Below are 18678 nucleotides of genomic sequence, written 5' to 3'. Positions count from 1 at the left end.
ATTACAAGATATGGAATTAGCTAAAGTTTTAGCAGAAAAGAGCTCTGAAATGGATTCTCTCCAAGAGAGGAGAAGAGATTAATAAAGCAATATCATAAAGTCTCATATCAGCTCTAGAAAGCAGGTACTGTATCATATCCGAGATGGACAACAACGTCTCAGAGAAGTTAGCAATTCACTCAAGATCAAGATCAAGATAACGCAGCCAGTAAGTAGCAGAGCAGGATTCTATCCCATAAGTGTCTGATGTAAAGCTCTGCCATGTTGGTTCCACCATTTTGCTATACACTCTCCATTCTTTTCCTTACAACAGCTGAGGGCAAGGTGAAACTTTGAAAAATAATTTCAATACCAGAGACTGTAGAAATAAATGAATCCAAAAAGATGTAGGGAACATAAAGCTGTGCATAGAAGTCCAGGTTAGTGAGTGTACCAGACCCACAGACACTCTGTTGCCATGCCTGACTCCTGAAGGAAGTTGCTCTGCCTCCATGGGCCTAAGACATCAATGCCTCTTTCCCAAGGCTTCTATGAGTCATGTGCCACTTCACTTCCTGCCCCCAGGAGCTATCTCCTGCAGGATCCCTTCCCTGGGTCCTGATGAAATGGAGATCCAAGTGTCCCAAACATTTCTTGAGCTCTGTCTCTCATGGGCCTCTTTGGCACAGATGGGGCCCTCCTAAGTGTGGGACCCCGTACAGGGCCCCTCTGCAAGTTGGGGAGCAGCTTCACCCCATGAAGACCCCAGAACCACTGCTGTTGAATTCTGTTGAGCCACAGTTTATTGAGTTTTGACCATTTGGCAGGAATGGTGATGGTTAAGATGATGTGACTATGTTAAAAGTTTAACATACTTTTTCAAAAATTCCAAGAGATAGGTTTTGCTACATCCCTTTGTACAGAGACAGGAAAGAGGAGCTCAGAGAGGTTCTGCTCGATGCCTGTTCACACAGCTACATAGGGAGAGAGCTGCTAGCCAAGCCCAGGTCTGTCTGCTCCCTAGTGAGTACTCACTCCATGGCATTGCACATCACTCAGAAGGGCGCCTTCTTCCCACAGTTGCCACGTCACTCACCCACCAAGAATTACCCATGTGAACCAGCGGGAGGGTCTTCCTCCGGGGATGGCTAGATGTAGGGGTGAGGGCTTGTCTTTGTCCTAAGAACTTTCCACCTAAAATCCAGGACAGCCACATGGGTCCCTGTTTACACAGTGGGCTTGCCCACACTGCCTTTCCTCCTTTCCATCACCCCAGCAGCACCCTCTTCTCTTCCTTATTGTTTCCAAGCATTCTCCCTTCCCTCTGTGAAGCCCCGGCTCCCGTCACCTGCCTTTCCTTCTGTGCCTTTCAGATGCCAGCATGTATGCCCATTACCTCTTCCACGCCTTCGACACCACCCAGACAGGCTCCGTGAAGTTCGAGGTATGTTTGTCTCAGAGTCCCGGGGTCCCCACCATCTCCTCTTCTAAACTGTGTGCTATTGATGGGACAGTCGGGTCCTCAGATGCTTCAGTCCGTCATCCATTTAACAAACATTTCCTGAAGATAGAGAAACAGCAGCTGCCCCACCCCTCTGGGAACTCAGGGTCTCAGAGGGACTAATGAAAAGAGTGTAACAGCTCACGTTCACACCGAGCTTACCACGAGACAGACTCTGTACTAGTGCTTTGCATGTATTAACTCATTTAATCCTCATAGTAACCCACAAGGTAGTGTTCTATTATTTATTACCAGTTTACAGAAGAGGACGGTGAGGCAAAGAGAGATTGAGTGTTTTTTCCAAGGTCAAACAGCTAGGAAGAGGTAACAGAGGGATTTGAACTCCGGTGGTAGACTATACTGCCTTTCTGAGGCTAACTGCAGCTGTGGGATAGGGCAGTGCCACAGGAGTCTGTTTACCTGTGTCTGGAGATGTCAGCACATACTTTCTTCCTCAAGGACGCTCTGTCCCCCCAAAATGGGGCAGGGTAGGGAATGGAAGGGGGGCACTTTCGCTGAGCTTGGCCATGTCCTTCAGGGGACAGAGGACATGGGAGATACCACTATATAAAAGCAGTCATAGAGTCTGACCCAAAGACAGAGCTTCCTCCCACCCCAAGGCTTGGTGGTTAATGTCATTAATGCCTCTTTCATTTGTCAGGACTTTGTAACTGCTCTGTCGATTTTACTGAGAGGAACCGTCCATGAGAAGCTAAGGTGGACATTTAATTTGTATGACATCAATAAAGATGGATACATAAACAAAGAGGTAAGTGAGCTGAGGCCAGGGTCACGAAGGAGGCACAATGAAGGCATCTAATTAAACAGTAAACAGCCCCGTCTGGAGAATGAAACTGTCTGAATGAGGAGGGATCTGCCTTGGGGCTAACAGAGAGATTCCTGGTCACCTTTGACCTACCCCATTGCCCCACCCTGCCCTGCCCCCAAGTACTCAAGAAAGGATTAAGCAGATTCATTTATTGTCACTGGGTCACATGTATTCAGTGTACATTCCAAAGGGAATGCAAATGATTTTTGTGTAGAGTTACTCTTCCTAGGAGAACTCACATTTCATAGGTTAATAGTCACAAATTAAAGCTAAAAGTTGGAGGGGCGCCTGGGTGGCTCAGTCGGTTGAGCGTCCGACTTCGGCTCGGGTCATGATCTCATGGTTTGTGGGTTCGAGCCCCGCATCGGGCTCTGTGCTGGCAGCTTGGATCCTGGAGCCTGTTTCGGATTCTGTGTTTCCCTTTCTCTCTGCCCCTCCCCAGCTCGCACTCTGTCTCAAAAATAAACACTAAAAAAAAAAAAAAAAAAGCTAGAAGTTGGAATGGTAGAATTGTAGACATCATCCAGAAGAGAGAAGGGAGATTGTAATAGGATCACACTGGCCACAATCTATTTTGCCTACTAATAAAACCACAGAAGGGGACGATGGCAAGTGCAGCCATCTCTTAACAAATCACAAATAATGTCTGAGTCTTCACTGCCTGACACTTTTAGAGCCACCTGTGGTGTCTAGCCAGTGAAATACCCACAGGTCTGTCTCAAAACTCACTTTGGTATCTACTGTATTTTGGTATCTCAGCTGAAGCTTGGACATAGCATCCTGTAACATCCCATTCCCTGAGCTTCTGCGTGCCAAGCCCAGTGCCTAGAGTGATAGCATCTCCAGGTCTCACCCCAGCCCTGCAAATTTCCCTCTGACATTCAGTCTTCATTCATTCAGTCGTGCATTTGCTCAACATATATTTGAGGGCTTATTAGGTGTTCTAGGTGCTGAAAATCAAGTGGTGAATGATCTCCCACATGTGAAAACCCTAATATCTACTAATAACAGATATGTTCAGTGGATTCCAGGAAATACATGTAATGGGATAACAGATGGCCGTTTAAGATCATACAAAAGTATTAAGATGTAAAAATTCATCTTTTAAAATCTTATGTATAATATTATCTCAATTTTTCAAAGAATGTAATGCTTCTGTACATACTCAAATATGTGCTATGACAAAATATTCAAATACTACTTTACAAAATAGATAAAGAAAAGACCCTAAAATGGGACTTATAACACGGTTGTCAACCTTGGTTCAGCCATAATTCCATTACTTGAATAATCTCACTATATCCAGCTCCCTCTTCCTTGTTTGTAGACCAGACAATATTGTTCCCATTTATACCCATCAGACCTCTCTTGATGGCAGAATTAATAAAGAACCCCTTAAAAGAAAAAGAAAGTGTGGATAAGCAGCTTCCTAGAAAAGATAGCTGGATCTTCCCCCTGACAATCATTTGGAGATAATCTCATCCAAATTATAGGCAATGAAAATCCTGAGACAGCAATCAAAATTGGTCTTAAATCCTTTCTCTTATAAAAGGTACTCAGGAAAGAAACCTATAACAATGCAGATATGAAGGACTTACAAAGCCTACATTTTAAAATAAACCCATGGGTAGAGACGTTTATTTCCTATTTCTGTTTCTTGGGAGGGTCTAAGACAATGACACCCCTCCAGCAATGAGGACACATCGCACCCCAGACCTTGGTGTCTGAATATCATTCTCCAGCTAAAGGTATCAGTCTCCTTCAAGAAGTGGGTGATTCCAGGACTGGGACTGAGAAAATGCAAGATGGGCCTGGAGTATCTTGTAGTGCTGGAAAGTACTGGGGTGCTTGAAAAAAGAGAAAGAAGAGGGAAAGAAGGAAAGAAGGAAAGAAGGAAAGAAGGAAAGAAACAAAGAAAGAAAGAAAGAAAGAAAGAAAGAAAGAAAGAAAGAAAGAAGAAAAAGAGAGAGGAAGGAAGGGAGGAAGGAAGAAGTAGTGAGGGGGGGAGAGAGGAAGGCTGGGACATGTCAAAAAGCTGCAGGAATAAGTCTGAAAGAGTTCCTAATCACCAAAACCAGAACAATTTGAGCAACATATCTAATAATGCTAGCGTTAGGGGTGCCGGAGTGGCTCAGTCAGTTGAGTGTCCCAACTCTGGTTGGCTCAGGTCACGATCCCAGAGTTGTGGGATCAAGCCCTGCATCAGGCTCTTCACTGAGCGTGGAGCCTGCTTCAGATTCTCTCTCTCTCTCTCTCTCTCTCTCTCTCTCTCTCTCTCTGCCCCTCTCCTCTGCTTGCACATACACTCTACCTCTAAAAAAAAAAAAAAGTTAGTATTAGATTATAAGGTATAAAATAAAGAACACATCCATGAGTCCCTACTAAATTATATATATATAATTATAGATTATATGTATTCAAATAATATGTGTTCAAATAAATAATAAATATGTACTCAAATAAATAATTGAATTCATAGATAAATAGGGGATAAGGGACAACTCTTCCTTAAAGAAGAATTCTAATTAATAAATAAAGAAGGAATAAAGGAAATACAAAGTCAGCATTAGGCAAACACCACAGTAATCATTTTTGCAGGCAAGATCCACTGAAAGAAACTAAGATCAGGGGACGAACTTGATAGGCACCCCCTTTTAATCAAATGATCAAGGTTAACATCACCATTAACACGATATATCAAGAACCACTTTGATAGGATGCACCAAGAAGGATATAATATCACTGATTTGGTATTCTTGTAAAAAATGCATAACTTCAACCTAATCATCAGAAAACCAGCAACTAACACGAGCAGAGACATTCTACAAAATAACTGATCAGCATAATAACTGACACTTCATATCAGAAGTGCCTTGCTCTTGAAAGACAAACAGAAACGGTCACAGGTTAGAGGAGACTAAGGGGACACAACAGTTAGATGGATGAGAGATCCTTAACCATAAAAAAGACACTTGGGGAAAATCTGTTGAAATGTGAATAAGCTTGATAGTTTCCTTAATAGCACTGTAGCATTGTTGTAGAAATGTCAGTTTCCTGGGTCAGTTTCCTGTCAGTTTCCTTGTGCTGTGGTTTTGCAAGTTAAAATTAGGAGAACCTGGGTCAAAGGTATAGGTGCATGCTCTGTTCTATTCCTACAGCTTTTGTATAAGTCTAAAAGTATTAATAGGTTAAAAACAAATACAAATAAAATAAGCACCTGGAATGAGGAGTAGCAGACAAGGACCCCAAGATAGAGTCTGTCCCCTGGGTCTCCGTAGACACTATTTCAAATATCTCAAAGACAAGGCTGCCTTCCTGCACCCTATTTCCTGCATTTGGAGGAGGGGCCATGGAATACCATGCCTGGTCAGCGTGATCAGAACATCACAGACCCACTCAACAGTTACTGGGCTCCCAGCCCATGCAGAGACCTTAGCAATGAAGGAGCAAGCATGTCCTCACGAGTTCACGGTCTTGAGGAAACAGATCTATAAACTAATAATAAGAACAATTTAACTATTTTAATAAATATTTAATGATCACTTATTCTGTATCCAAAAGCATTGAAAGATTAGAAAGAAAACATGACAGCATTTGTAACATCTATCAGGCCCCATCAAACAAGAATGACTTTGTAGAAAGAGGTCTTTTGGTTACAAATATAAAAAATCATCAAAATAGGGGCGCCTGGGTGGCTCAGTCAGTTAAGCATCCAACTCTTGGTTTCAGGTCAGGTCACGATCTCACGGTTTGTGAGTTCAAACCCGACATCGGCTCTGTACTGACAGTGTGAAGCCTGCTTGGGATTCTCTCTCCCTCTCTCTCTGCCCCTCCCCCACTCTTTCATGCTCTCTCTCAAAATAAGGAAATAAACTTTTTTAAAAATCATCAAAATAACTCAGCTTAAGCTGAGAGATTTCCTATAAAGATACAGTTAGTCTGATGGAACTTGTGTAAACTCTATTGAAACTAGAAGGTTGTTAGTCTCCCTCTCTCTCTCCACCCCCCTTTTGTCCCCTCTGTTTCCTCACCCTCCTCCAGCATTGCTGAGATCAAGATGGCCACACTCCTCTGCAAGAATGACAGATTCAAGTTGCTAGCAACAGAAGGGCGGGGAGGTGCAAGAGGAGGTTTTAGCCTATAGAGTAAGGGTTCTGAGACACTGCCTCTCTGGGGCTTCTTGAGTCCTTGTTACTGTTTCTGTCTTCTTCAACTGTTTTTCTCAGAAAGCCTGAGTGTATGTGAGTATACAGTATGTATGTGTGAGTATATGTGAGTGTGAGTGAGAGTGTGAGTGTGTGTGTGTGTGTGTGTGTGTGTGTGTGTGCAGGTGTGCATGTATGTGCTCATGGGAACAGGTGTCTGTTTCTCCCCCCACCCCCACCTCCCTTCTCCTTCCTCTACTCCTTTCTCTCCTCTCCTCTCTTTCTCCCTGCATTTTTCTCTTCTTCTCTACTTTCTGTGTATTCGCTCCCTTCTCCTCTTCACAGAACTTCTACTCTTCTGCACAAGTTTTTGATGTCTGTTTTCACTCAACCTCAGCTAAAACCTGGAAATGGCTTGCCTGTCACTGACTCTGGCCCCAACGCCACTTGACTTTCGAGTCCCAGGGTTCTATCACTCCTGATTACAGTTTCTGTGCCTCATCACCTAAACTTCTCCAGGGAGAAAAACAGAGTAGCCCAGCTTTAGTCAGACGTCCACCTTTGTTCCAAATTAGCAGTGGTCACAGAGACAGGTCACCCAGTACAAACACAGCCACCCAGGCCAACCATTCAAGGGAATTGTGGAGTAGGGAGAGGGTCTTCCAAAAATGGAGTGTGGGCCGATCAGTACACAAACATGTTCACCCCAATCCCCCATATAACCCCTCACTGAGGATAATGCTTAAGAAAAGGTAACCTATCCAAGAGCTTCTGAAGGCAAAGAGAATGTCCCACTGCCTCCTCTCAGAATATAGCCCTTCAGCCCTTCTCATCAGCTGAAGAGAGTCCTTTTAATCACTTTCAATCACAAGGGGGACAAGGAGCCCCAAAGTGTCACATAAAAAGAGCCTGACCTCATGTTCTCACACTGTGCTTCCATATCCTCCAGGAGATGATGGACATTGTCAAAGCCATCTACGACATGATGGGGAAATACACATATCCCGTGCTCAGAGAAGACACTCCAAGGCAGCACGTGGATGTCTTCTTCCAAGTAAGTGCACACACGTCGTGCGCGAGCTTTAAGCCCAACTTAGACCAGCCAACCCACAAGCCTCTGAGCAAGTGGTGTGTGTCCTACTCTGTCCTATGCATTGTAGAAAACAGAAAAGAATTACAAAATGCGTCGTCCTCAAGTAATAGATGATCTCATTAAGCAAGCAAGTATATACTAGACAATGGAACAGGGAAGTGTATTATGAAATAGAAATGCTACAGTACAGCTTCTACATTCCATGCAAATTCTTGGTGGAGCAGAGTAACCAGAGAAGACGTCATTAAACACATTTGTGTAAGTGTTAAGCATTTATGTCTCGGGACTAGCGGGAGAGAAGGTTGGAAACGAGGAGGGGCTGGAGTGTGAGGTCTTGCATTGAAGAGTTCAGTCTTGCTTGGGTGACTATAGTTATTCCATGAGTGGAAGAGTAGCATGACCACAGTGGTGGTTTTGTAAGAAAGTAAGCGAGTGGTAGACTATTGAAGAATGCCCCAGCTCATTCTAGTCTAATCCTCTCACTTCGCAGATGGGAAAAGCAGAGACTCAGAGAGGCTTAAAGACTCACTCGAGGTCACACAGTAAGTGACAGAGACAGAAGTCGAACCTCTCACATGCAGTGTTCTCTCTGCCAGGTGGACAGGCTGGGGGAGAGTCTGGGGAAGACATGTTAGGGTATCAGCAGAATAATCTGGTGATGACGCAATGAGAGTCTGGAGCAAGTCTCTCAATTTTAAGGAAGCTTATGGGGCTCAAAATGCTGTAACCAGGGAGTTGGGTGGGATTGTCTGGCCAGTGAAAGACCACCCGAATTCTCGGGGCAAAGGTGATTAACAAAGAGCAAGTTTTGGAATGCAGATTACCAGGTTCGTTAAAGTGCTTCCTGTTGTGTCTTCCAGAAAATGGACAAAAATAAAGATGGCATCGTGACTTTAGACGAATTTCTTGAATCCTGTCAGGAGGTAAGGAGAGACCTCAGAGCACAAAACATACTAGATCCAGGAAAGAAAATCTGAGGCCTGGGGCCCTGCAGAAGGGAGAGCTGAGATACCCTCTCTACCTCAGGTAGAATTCCATTCCATCCCCTCCTAGAGCTGGGCTGCGGTTGGTCTTGGCTAAACACAGGCTGAGCCAGACAGCCTGAGAAGGATTGTGGGGGGATGTGAAAGGCCAAGGGGGTCTCTGTGAAACCATAGGCTTCTCAAGTGGACAACACTCTGCTTTTTCAACAGGCTTCCAGCTCAGTGACCCACTCCTCAGACTTCGAAGGGGTAGCTGGGAAAAAAATCTAAAGCTGTAATTCTCAAGCCATGGTGTGCCCCAAAATTGCCCAGATGATTCTGAAAATGAACACTAGATTGGGGGCGAGGCTCTAGAAATCTTTTTTTTTAACACAAATGTCCTGGGGATCAACGCTGCTAAAACTTTACTGTGCAAACCAACCTCCTTGAGGATCTCCTTAAAATGCAGATTCTAATTCAGTAGGTCTGGAGCAGGGCTTGAGGCACTGCTTTTCTAACGCTCACTCAGATGATCCTGATCCTGCGGGTCCTTGGAAGACATTTTCATTCTGCAAAAGGATAGACTAGCCCAGAGCCTCTGCCAGCAATTGAACTAGAAACAGTTGCTTTTATCTACTTTAGAAAAATGCATTTCTATCCCCCATTTATTTCAGAAAAGTACAGTTACTCTGAGCTCACCCAGTAAGAACTGCAGATACACAAAGCAGAGGAGAAGTTATCAGTACATACTGAGAACCTACCAAGTTTCAGGTATTTTGCATAAACCTCACAACCATCCTGAGAGGTGGTGCCGCTGTACGAGCTTAGCCTTGGTCATGATATTCAAAATGTTTTATAATGAGAGTGGACTGAGAACTAACCACTCTTAACTGACCTTGACCTCATGGTCAAGGAGCTGTGCCCTAGAGGGATTCTTCTAAGCTTGCCGACCCACTAGCTGATGGATCTTTGGGTGCTCCAGCGGTCCTGTGCCAGTTACCAGATAGCCAGAGGCACAGATGCTGGATGGAAGGCTCACTTACCAACAAGGATAGAAATATTTCAACATGTTAATCATCATGAACTGGGTGCACGGTAGTATTGATCATACACATTTTAAAGAAGAGAAAACTGAGACATTGCAAAGTTGAGAGATGTGGCTAAGGCCCAGTAGGTGACAGAGATGGAACTTGAACTCCATCATTCTGTTGGGTTTTTTTTTTCGTTAATGTTTATTTATTATTTTGAGAGGGAGAGAGAGACAGAGTGCAAGCAGGGGAGGGGCAGAGAGAGAGAGGGAGACACAGAATCCAAAGCAGGCTCCAGGCTCTGAGCTGTCGGCGCAGGGCCCCCTGTGGGGCTCAAACCCATGAACTCTGAGGTCATGACCTGAGCCAAAGTCAGATGCTTAACCGACTGAGCCACCCAGGATCCCCTTGAACTTCATTCTAATTTTAAATCCTATGCCCTATTTAAGTGTGCTTTTTTGACTTTGCTTAACAGGTGAGTGAAATTTTCAAATTTGTTTAGTTTCTCACATTAGCAACCTCTATTGCTCTCCATTAATTCACTCATTTCTTGCTCACAACCCACCCATAGATATATATGGTGATGGATGCTACTCTAACATAAAGAAACTGAGGCACAAAGGGAGTAAGGTCACCCAGCTAGTAAATGACAGATCCACGATTTGAATTTAGACAGCCTGACTCCATAGACTTCTTTTAAAAGTTCTAGAAACTTTTAGGGGCACCTGAGTGGTTTGGTGAGTTAAGTGTCCAGCTTTTGATTTTGGCTCAAGTCATGATCTCTCCATTTGTGAGTTTGAGTCTCACATTAGGCTCTGTACTGACAGTGCAGAGAACGGGATTCTTTCTCCTTCTCTCTCTCTGCCCCTTCCCTGCTCATGCTCTCTCTCTCAAAATAAATAAATAAACTTAAAAAGGTCTAGCAACTTTTAAAAGATTTCAGACACCCAGAATCAACTTTTCTCTTTGTTGATTTTTTTTCTATTATAGGTATGCTTTCTACTTTATCATTTGTGCTGTAAATTATTTTCTTCCTTCTGTTTCATTTTAATTTAATTTTTAGGTTTTCTTTCTAGCTTTTTGAGATGGAGATTTAGATCATTTATTTTCAACCATTCTTTTCTAATACGTGCATACAGAGGGATAAAATTTCTTTTAACTACTGCTTTAGATCCCATAGATTATAATATGTCATATTTTCATTATATTTTAATTCAAAATATTTTCTTCTCTGACCCACGGACTTAGAAGTATGTTGTTTAATAGCCAAACATGTTCTACATTCAATACTTATTTCCTAGGGAATATACAATAGAAAAATGTAAATGTAAAATAGAGAACATATAATAGAGACATGCAAAAAGAAAATCAATAAAACCAAAATTTGCCTCTTTGAAAAAATAAATAAAACTGATAAATGCTTAGCAAGATTGATTCAAACAAAAAAGAAAGAACACTCAAGCTATCAATATCAGGAATGGAAAGGGTAACAACACTACAGGTTTTACAGACATCGTAAAGATAAAAGTCAGTTATTCAATAAATTTGGCAACATACGAAGTCTACAAACTCCTTACAAACATAATTTATCAAAACTAACACCAAAAGAAATAGAAAATCTGAATAGTCCTATGTGTGTCAAAGAAATTGAATCCTTAATTTAAAACTTTCCCATAGGGGCGCCTGAGCGGCTTAGTCAGTTAAGCAACTGACTTAGGCTCAGGTCATGATCTCACGGTTTGTGAGTTCAAGTCCCATGTCAGGCTCTGTGCTGACAGCTCAGAGCCTAGAGCCTGATTCAGATTCTGTGTCTCCCTCTCTCTCTGCTCTTCCTTCTCTCTCTCTCTCTCTCTCTCTCTCTCTCTCTCTCTCTCTCTCTCCCTCTCTCTCTCTCTCTTTCTCTCAAAATTAAATAAACATTAAAAAATGCTTTAAAAAAATAAATAAAACTTTCCCATAAAGAAAATGGCAAACACAGATGTCTTACCTGGTAAATTCTTTCAAACTCTTTCTAAGGAAGAAAGGATGTTAATGTCATACAAATTCAGAGAATAGAGAAAGAAGAAAAAATTCTCAACTTGATTTATGAGGCTATCATAACCCTAATAAGAAAACATGACAAAGCTGTTACAAAGTGAGAAAATTTTCAGGCTAATATATTCCCTCTGGACACAGGTACAAAAAATCAAATCCTGTAATATGTTAAAAAAAAAAGAATAAATAGGGTTTATTACAGGAATGCTAGATTGGTTTAACATTCAAGAATTCATCAATATAATTAATGACATAATAGAAATTTTAAAATGCAATCACCTCAGTAGATGGAGAAAAATCATTTGATAAAATGCAGTTGCCCAGAGCTTCTAAAAAGAAGCAATACTCACTGTTCCACTGGATAATTTATTTCTTACAAATTTCTTAAGGCCAGAGAAGGTGCTTCTTGCCTTGAGTTGCTTACTTTCTGGGCCCCCACCCCCGTTTCTCATTCCCTTGCAGAGTTCTTTCTGCACGAGAAACCCATGCTGGAGACTTGCTCACCGTAACAGAACTTCTCAGGGAAAATCCTCGGAAAGTTCTAACTGTCCTCTCTTTTCCCCTTCCTCCCTTCCCAGGATGACAACATCATGAGGTCCCTCCAGCTATTCCAAAATGTCATGTAACTGTGAACCCAGCCATCTGGCTCTCAGAGACGTTGTACTGAACAACCACTTCTTAACACCTTGCTCTGCCCTCGTTCTGATTTTACACACCGACTCTTGGGACAGAAACACCTTTTGCATTTTGAAAGAATTCTCCACTGGAGACTTTCTATGGAACCCAGCATCATATGGCTCAGTCTCTGATGGCCAGCTCTTCCTTCTCCGTCTTCTTGAGAGAGACAAGATGAAATTGGGTTTGTTTTGGAAGCATGCTCATTTCTTCACACTGCTGCCCTATGGAAGGTCCCTCTGCTTGAGCTTACAGTAGTGCACACTTTTTTGCTTGCGTGCCCCAGCCCACTGCCTCCAGCAGACCTTGATGCGTCTGGAAGCAAGATGACCTGAGCCAAATGCACACCATCCTCTGATGGCCTCCCAAACCGACGTGCCTGTTTCCCTTCTTTTGGTGGGAAGAATGAGCATTACACAGAACAGTATGAATCCGTATATGACTAGATTGGGAGAGCCAGCACCTAACATATGTAGGCTAGAACTGAATTCTTAAGCATGGCATTGTCTGGTGACACAAATTGCCCACATCCTTTGTTTCCAGAGGAAAGAACCAATAATTCTCTCTCACATTGGCATCTGTGCTGGTAATGCAAGTCCCTTAATGTGCCCAGGAAGAGAGCCAATACCCAGTGGTCCATGCCCTCACTCCATCTCCTGCTAGAGCACTGCATGCCCCTCCCAGAAAGCCCAGAATGCCTGAAAATTGCTGTAATTTTATACCATGTTCTAATCAATAAACAGAATTATTTCTTACACTCTTAATCTTCATTTCTTTCATGACTCCATTGGACAGGAGAGGTAAGCTGTGAGAAGGGAAGGCTAGTCCATTCATTGGCATCCAGGTATTAGTACTTGCTTTGTGCCAGGCCCAGTGCCACTCAGGGCGCCATCCTCCCCTGACCCCAAGCAAATATCCCACTTAAAAGCAAATACTGTGACTAGAAGCAAATACCTCTTTGAGATGACGTGCTTCACAACACCTTCCTTCACAACACTCTCAAGACCCTCTGGTGTAGAAAGTCTGGCGTCTCATGTGGTACAGCTGGGGATACAGAGATGAAGAGGTGGCCGGAACTGCCTGCTGAGGGGCTTGGACTCCAAGGGTTGTTCAAGTGGCTTCGGCCTATCAGGAACAAATTATTACTTATGTTGGACACCATGTCTTAGATTCCCCATTTGACATCACTTTAAAAAGATTTAGAGCTAACCATGGCATTCTTGGAAGGAAAGCAATTTGCTGAACCCCTAGTATGCGCCAGGTGCTGACTAGGGGCTCACATACATTACCTCATTTCATGCTCATGTAGAGCATTCTGGGAGATAGAGTCTTCATTTTACTGGTTTGGACACTGAAACTCAGAGGTAAAGGGACCTACCTAGGGTAGCACAGCTCCATAGAGATTAAACTCTTCCCACTCTGTAATAGAGCCTTCCTGCTAGGGAAACTGGCTCCCTGCAAGGAACTGAAGGTACCACACAAATGCCTCTTTCATCTGGAGTCCGTTCAAAGAGGCATGGGTATTCTTTGAATCCAAATAGCAGATGAAGAAACGGATACCGTAAAGGGGAGAAAGCCTTTAGGTGCCCATGGATCACCAGCGAGAGCAGGCCACCACATGTCATACGTGCATGACATACTCCCAATATGATTGCCACTGGCTCCTGCCACTCATGGCTGGAAATTGTAGAAGATGCATCTCTGTTTCTCCAGGCTTCCTGGGTGCTGCTATGGGGTCATCGAGGGCTGCTAGACATGTAGCCAGCCCCTAGCCAGGCATACATACACTTAGGCCCAAGCAGAGGACCTGTACTTGTTGGCCCTACCCATGAGGGGTCTGAACCTGCATCATGAGGCTATACAATGTCTAGGCCCTGGTTCTCCACTTTGGCTAAACATCACAATCACCTGGGGAACTTTGAAAAATGCCAGGGGCCAGGCACCACCTCAGACCAATTAAAGTAGAATCTGTACAGGTGAGGCCTAGGCATCGGGATTCTTTAGAATCTGCTCAGGTGATTGCAATGTGTATCCAGAGCTAAGATGGGGAACTGACCAAATTCAATGCTAAGAATGGAACACATGATCTGAGCCATCCCCCTAGCCATAATGATTGGTGCAGGGATTGGCTTGATACCTAAGCCAGCCCAAAACAGCATGAATCACAAGATTTGTGCTGGGAACAAGGGGCAAAGATGGTCTCTCTTCTACTGGGCATACATGAGATAGCATGCACTCTTAGGACATTTTGGTAGTGATTTAGGAGTTCTGAGGGATTATCCAATAACCAAGGAGCAGATAAACCAGAATCACAGAAAGCAAGGCAGAGATGTTTAAACAAAGCAAAACACACCAGAAAACTGAAACCTTGATTAGATCACTGAGCTGCTGGATCAAGCTGGACCTGAAGCTAGGAAAACCTCTGATCTTTTCAGATGCCTGTGTTTGATGCCTATATAAGATCTAAGCCAGTTTATCTTTACTCTGGCTGCATATCAGAATCACTTGGGGAGCAGAGAAGGAGAAGTTTTTAAAGTGCTAAAGGCAGATTAACTGAATAAGAACCTCTACAGGTAGAGCCCTGAGCATCACTCTGCTTTAAAAGCTCTCCAGGTGATTCCAGTGTATACCTAGGGCCAAAAGCCCATGCGATAGAAGAGTGGAAGGGCTGGTATTCTTCTCTCTGTGCTGGCCAGAGCACAAGAAACACAATTCAGTCCTGAGCACCAAACTCCAAGAGGAAAATCAGCATCTGGAGATATTCAGAAACAAAACGGGCTAATGGAGAAACAAAGTTCTCTGCTTGGAACACCCAGCTCCAACTTGTCCTTCTGGAGGGATCCTACTCCTCCTGAATCGTCTAACAAATTGCCACCATTTGCCAGCAATTGTGCCTGTAGCAGGTACTGTGGCTGTCTTACCCAGACACCCTTGACACTCACCATTACCTCACAGCTGGATTCAAATGTGCCACCTGGAAATGCTTGTGACTTTTGTTTATAACTGTGACTGTCACAAATAGACCCTGACCAGGACGTCTGCACTCTGCCTATGAGCAGGGCAGGCCAGAAGAACCAGGTAGCTAACACCTCCCTGGAGCAGCCCTTAACCAATGGCTGACAAGAGTTGGTGTATAAATACCCCAGGCCCATCTCCTTTCCATAGGAAGTACTCCAGGGTGACTTCTATACTGTCTCCCAGACTTCCCCAGTAGCATTGAGCCCTAATAGCCCACAGCAATAATGTGCTCAACAGTGGACCCCTTACTGAACCTCCTTCCGTCCCCTCTCACATTCCCTATACTTCCCTACCATTGCTTCCTTGGATCCCTTCCCAGATCAACTACTGAACCCCTCATCCATGTGTCAGTGTTGGCTTCTAACCTAAAATGATGAATAAAGCTAACCTAAAGTGATGAACAGGACAGATAAGTGACCTGCTCTTATGAATCTTGTATCTCGCAGGAGTAAATAGACAATAGATCATATGTTTTCAGTAAAGTGACATGAAGAGAATACAAGTATGACACGGTAGAGAGTGACTGGGGTGGCAACGGAGGCTATTCCAGACAGGGTGGGGAGGGAAGGCTCCTCTGAGTGGAGTTTGATGTGGTCTTGGGTGGACCAGGGGTGGGAAGGATCACCAAGCAGTTACAGAAAATCTGGGCCTAAGCTTGCTATCTTTTCTTGCTCAGGCATTCAAGAGGATATCCCTTGTTCCAATAAGGAAATCATGTCTGGAAATATAGAATCTCACCACAACCCGCCCTATGGTTCTCTAACATCACATTTCTGAGCAAATCCTCTGAGCAGAGGCCAGTGAGGCCACTTGGAGAGGCTCCTAGGAGGAAGTGTAGATGAGACTGATGGCCACTGTTCGGTGCCAGGTTGTCTATGGATGATATCTTACTTGAATCTCACAACAACTCTGTGAGATAGGTATTCTAGGCACCTGCTTTTCAGACGAAGAAATGATGCCCAAGACACAGAGGGACCTCTCCACATGGCTGAAAATGGGCTTAAAGAATTCCATGCTCCAAAATGTATGCTCAGCTCCATTTCTCAGAAAGCATGAAGACCATTCCCCACCTATTCCTAAAACTAGCTCTAATGATATACAAACACCAGAAGGTGTTGGAAAGCAGCTGCCATGAATCCATTAGTAAAAAGCAATGAAAACAAGTCCATGAATTCAAGCCAAATTACTCTTCCTCTATAGGGAATAATGCCAAGGACATGTGCAAAGATGCCCATATGGTTTCTCAGAAGAGCTGAAATTAGCATGTCCCTCCACATCAAAATAAAGCCCAATCTAAGTCCCAGACCTCCACAAGCTCTGTACTCCAGTCCAGTGACTGCCTGGAGACCAAAAAAATCCAGATCTTGAAGATCAGGGAGAAACCTTAGGGCAGCCAGCCCCACTGAGTGGACTTTCAAGGACCCATGAAACCCTCGGAGCTGACTGCACTCTCAGTTCTAGAAATGGAACACTTGACCTATACTAAGCCAATCATTTCCTCCCATGCCCCTGGCCATAGCAACTTGTTCAGGGGTAGCTTAAGACCTCAGCCAGTGCAAACTGCATGAATTTTAGAGTTATTGCTGAAAAGAATGAAACAAAGTCACTCTTCCCTGTTGGACATGAATAAATAAGCACATAGCCCTAGCACATACAGGCAATCATTTTGTAACCTACAGGGAAACCAATCTACAGATGAACATCATACCACAGAAATCAAGGCAGAGAGATGAAACAAATGATTTTTTGGAACTGCTGGATCAAACTTCACCTGAAGCTACGTGTACCTCTAGCGGTTTGTGTTGCATACATCGATAAATTCATTTTTTATTATTTAAAGCAGTTTGGAATTTAAAGCAGTTCGGAAAGCAGTCACTTTCCGAAACTTGTGACTTGGCACATGCTAACTGAGCCCCCACTGCTTTATATAACAAATGGGGCAACCAAAGCCCACAGCTACACAGCTGGGTGGTAGCAGAGCTCGGACCAGAAATCTAATCTGGTGTCATATCCATTATACTGCCCTGCCATCTACTTTGCAACCATAATATGACAAGAATATTAAATATCATTTACTGAGCACTTATTGCATGCTAAATAATTCACATGTATTCAAGTCTCACTACCCTGAGGTTGGTTCTGTTATTAATCTCATTTACTGATGAGGAAACTGGAGCTCAGAGAGGTTAACTTGGCCATGATCAAATAGCTAATAAGTGACAGAGCAATTTTGAACCCAAGACTTTCTGACTGTTGCACTTAACTGCAAGCCAGGAACTTGCAGGTTCAGTGAGATTATGGAGCCAAGAGAATTAAAGAATTTAGTGGCAACCCAAAGAATACATGCCCAGTGTAAAGGAGGCCATCTGTCATAGCTCCAGAGATTGCTGTCATATTGCTGGAATGGGGGCCCAGTTATTAGACCTGACAATTCTCCAAGTTGAAAATCTGGATTTGCATGTGAAATCCCCCAACTTTTGTATTAACTAGTTCAATATTTAAAATACAGCAGACAGACCAAACCAAACAAGTGTAGGAGCTGCATTTGGCACAGGGGTCACCAATTTGCAACCTCCACACTAAACCCTATTATCACATTTCCCCACTAGCAAGTGGTGGTAATACATCAGGCTAGTCGACTGTCCATCAACAAGTAAATGGATAAACAAACTGTGGTATATCCATACAATGCAATACAACTCAGCTGTAAAGAAGAATGAATTCTTGGTACGCCTGGGTGGCTCAGTCAGTTAAGCATCCAACTTTGGCTCAGGTCACGATCTCATGGTTTGTGAGTTCGAGCCCCACGTCAGGCTCTGTGCTGACAGCTCAGAGCCTGGATCCTGCTTGGGATTCTGTGTCTCCCTCTCTCTCTGCCTTCCTCCACTCGTGCACTCTCTCTCTCTCTCTCTCAAAAATAAGTAAACATTTAAAAATTTTTTAAAAAGAAGAAGAAGAATGAATTCTTGACACACATAGAACAACATGAATGAATCCCAATAATGATGCTGATGACAGAAGCTAGACAAAAAAAAAAAAAAAAAAAAAGGGTCCATACTGTATGTTTCCATTAATATAAAGTTCTGGGAAATGCAAACAAATCTACAGGGACAGGAAGGAGATCAGTGGTTGCCTGGGGATGGGGAGGGTCAGTGCAGAGACAAGGGGTAAGAGAGATTACCAAAGAAGAGACTTTGGGTAGTGATGGATGTGTTTACTTTCTTGATTGTGTGATGGTTTCATGAGTACATACATGTATCCAATATATTGAATTATAATCTTTAAATGTGTGTAGTTGATTCCATGTCAACTTAAAACTGTTAAAAACTTTTTGGTCTGGTATCCCAGGGCCACCAACACCTTTCATGGGCTATCTACCACTCTGAGACCCCCGACCCCCACAAGAAGTACTTC

At 43.4% G+C, this 18678-nt stretch overlaps 1 protein-coding gene and 1 long non-coding RNA gene across 7 annotated transcripts in view; one reads left to right on the top strand and one right to left on the bottom strand.

The window, feature by feature from the left end:
- Positions 1-13003, top strand: part of KCNIP1 (potassium voltage-gated channel interacting protein 1) — a 343533-nt gene extending 330530 nt beyond the window's left edge. For all 6 annotated transcript variants that reach the window (XM_045035721.1, XM_011285529.4, XM_045035708.1 and 3 more), the window contains 5 exons: positions 1353-1423; positions 2142-2249; positions 7404-7508; positions 8408-8470; positions 12150-13003. In XM_045035721.1, the coding sequence (XP_044891656.1) occupies positions 1353-1423; positions 2142-2249; positions 7404-7508; positions 8408-8470; positions 12150-12197 (395 nt within the window). In that variant the 3' untranslated portion in view covers positions 12198-13003. The remainder of the gene's footprint in view (positions 1-1352; positions 1424-2141; positions 2250-7403; positions 7509-8407; positions 8471-12149) is intronic.
- LOC123379593 lies at positions 531-15122 on the bottom strand. Its single transcript, XR_006584241.1, has 3 exons — positions 14600-15122; positions 13201-13371; positions 531-1540 (listed from the first exon to the last, which is right to left on the bottom strand). It is a non-coding gene; the product is annotated as an uncharacterized LOC123379593 (long non-coding RNA).
- Between the last annotated feature and the right edge of the window lie 3556 nt (positions 15123-18678).

The sequence above is a fragment of the Felis catus genome, chromosome A1 (genome assembly GCF_018350175.1).
Source record: "Felis catus isolate Fca126 chromosome A1, F.catus_Fca126_mat1.0, whole genome shotgun sequence".
NCBI lineage: Eukaryota > Metazoa > Chordata > Mammalia > Carnivora > Felidae > Felis > Felis catus.
This window is presented reverse-complemented; position numbering and strand designations above follow the sequence as displayed.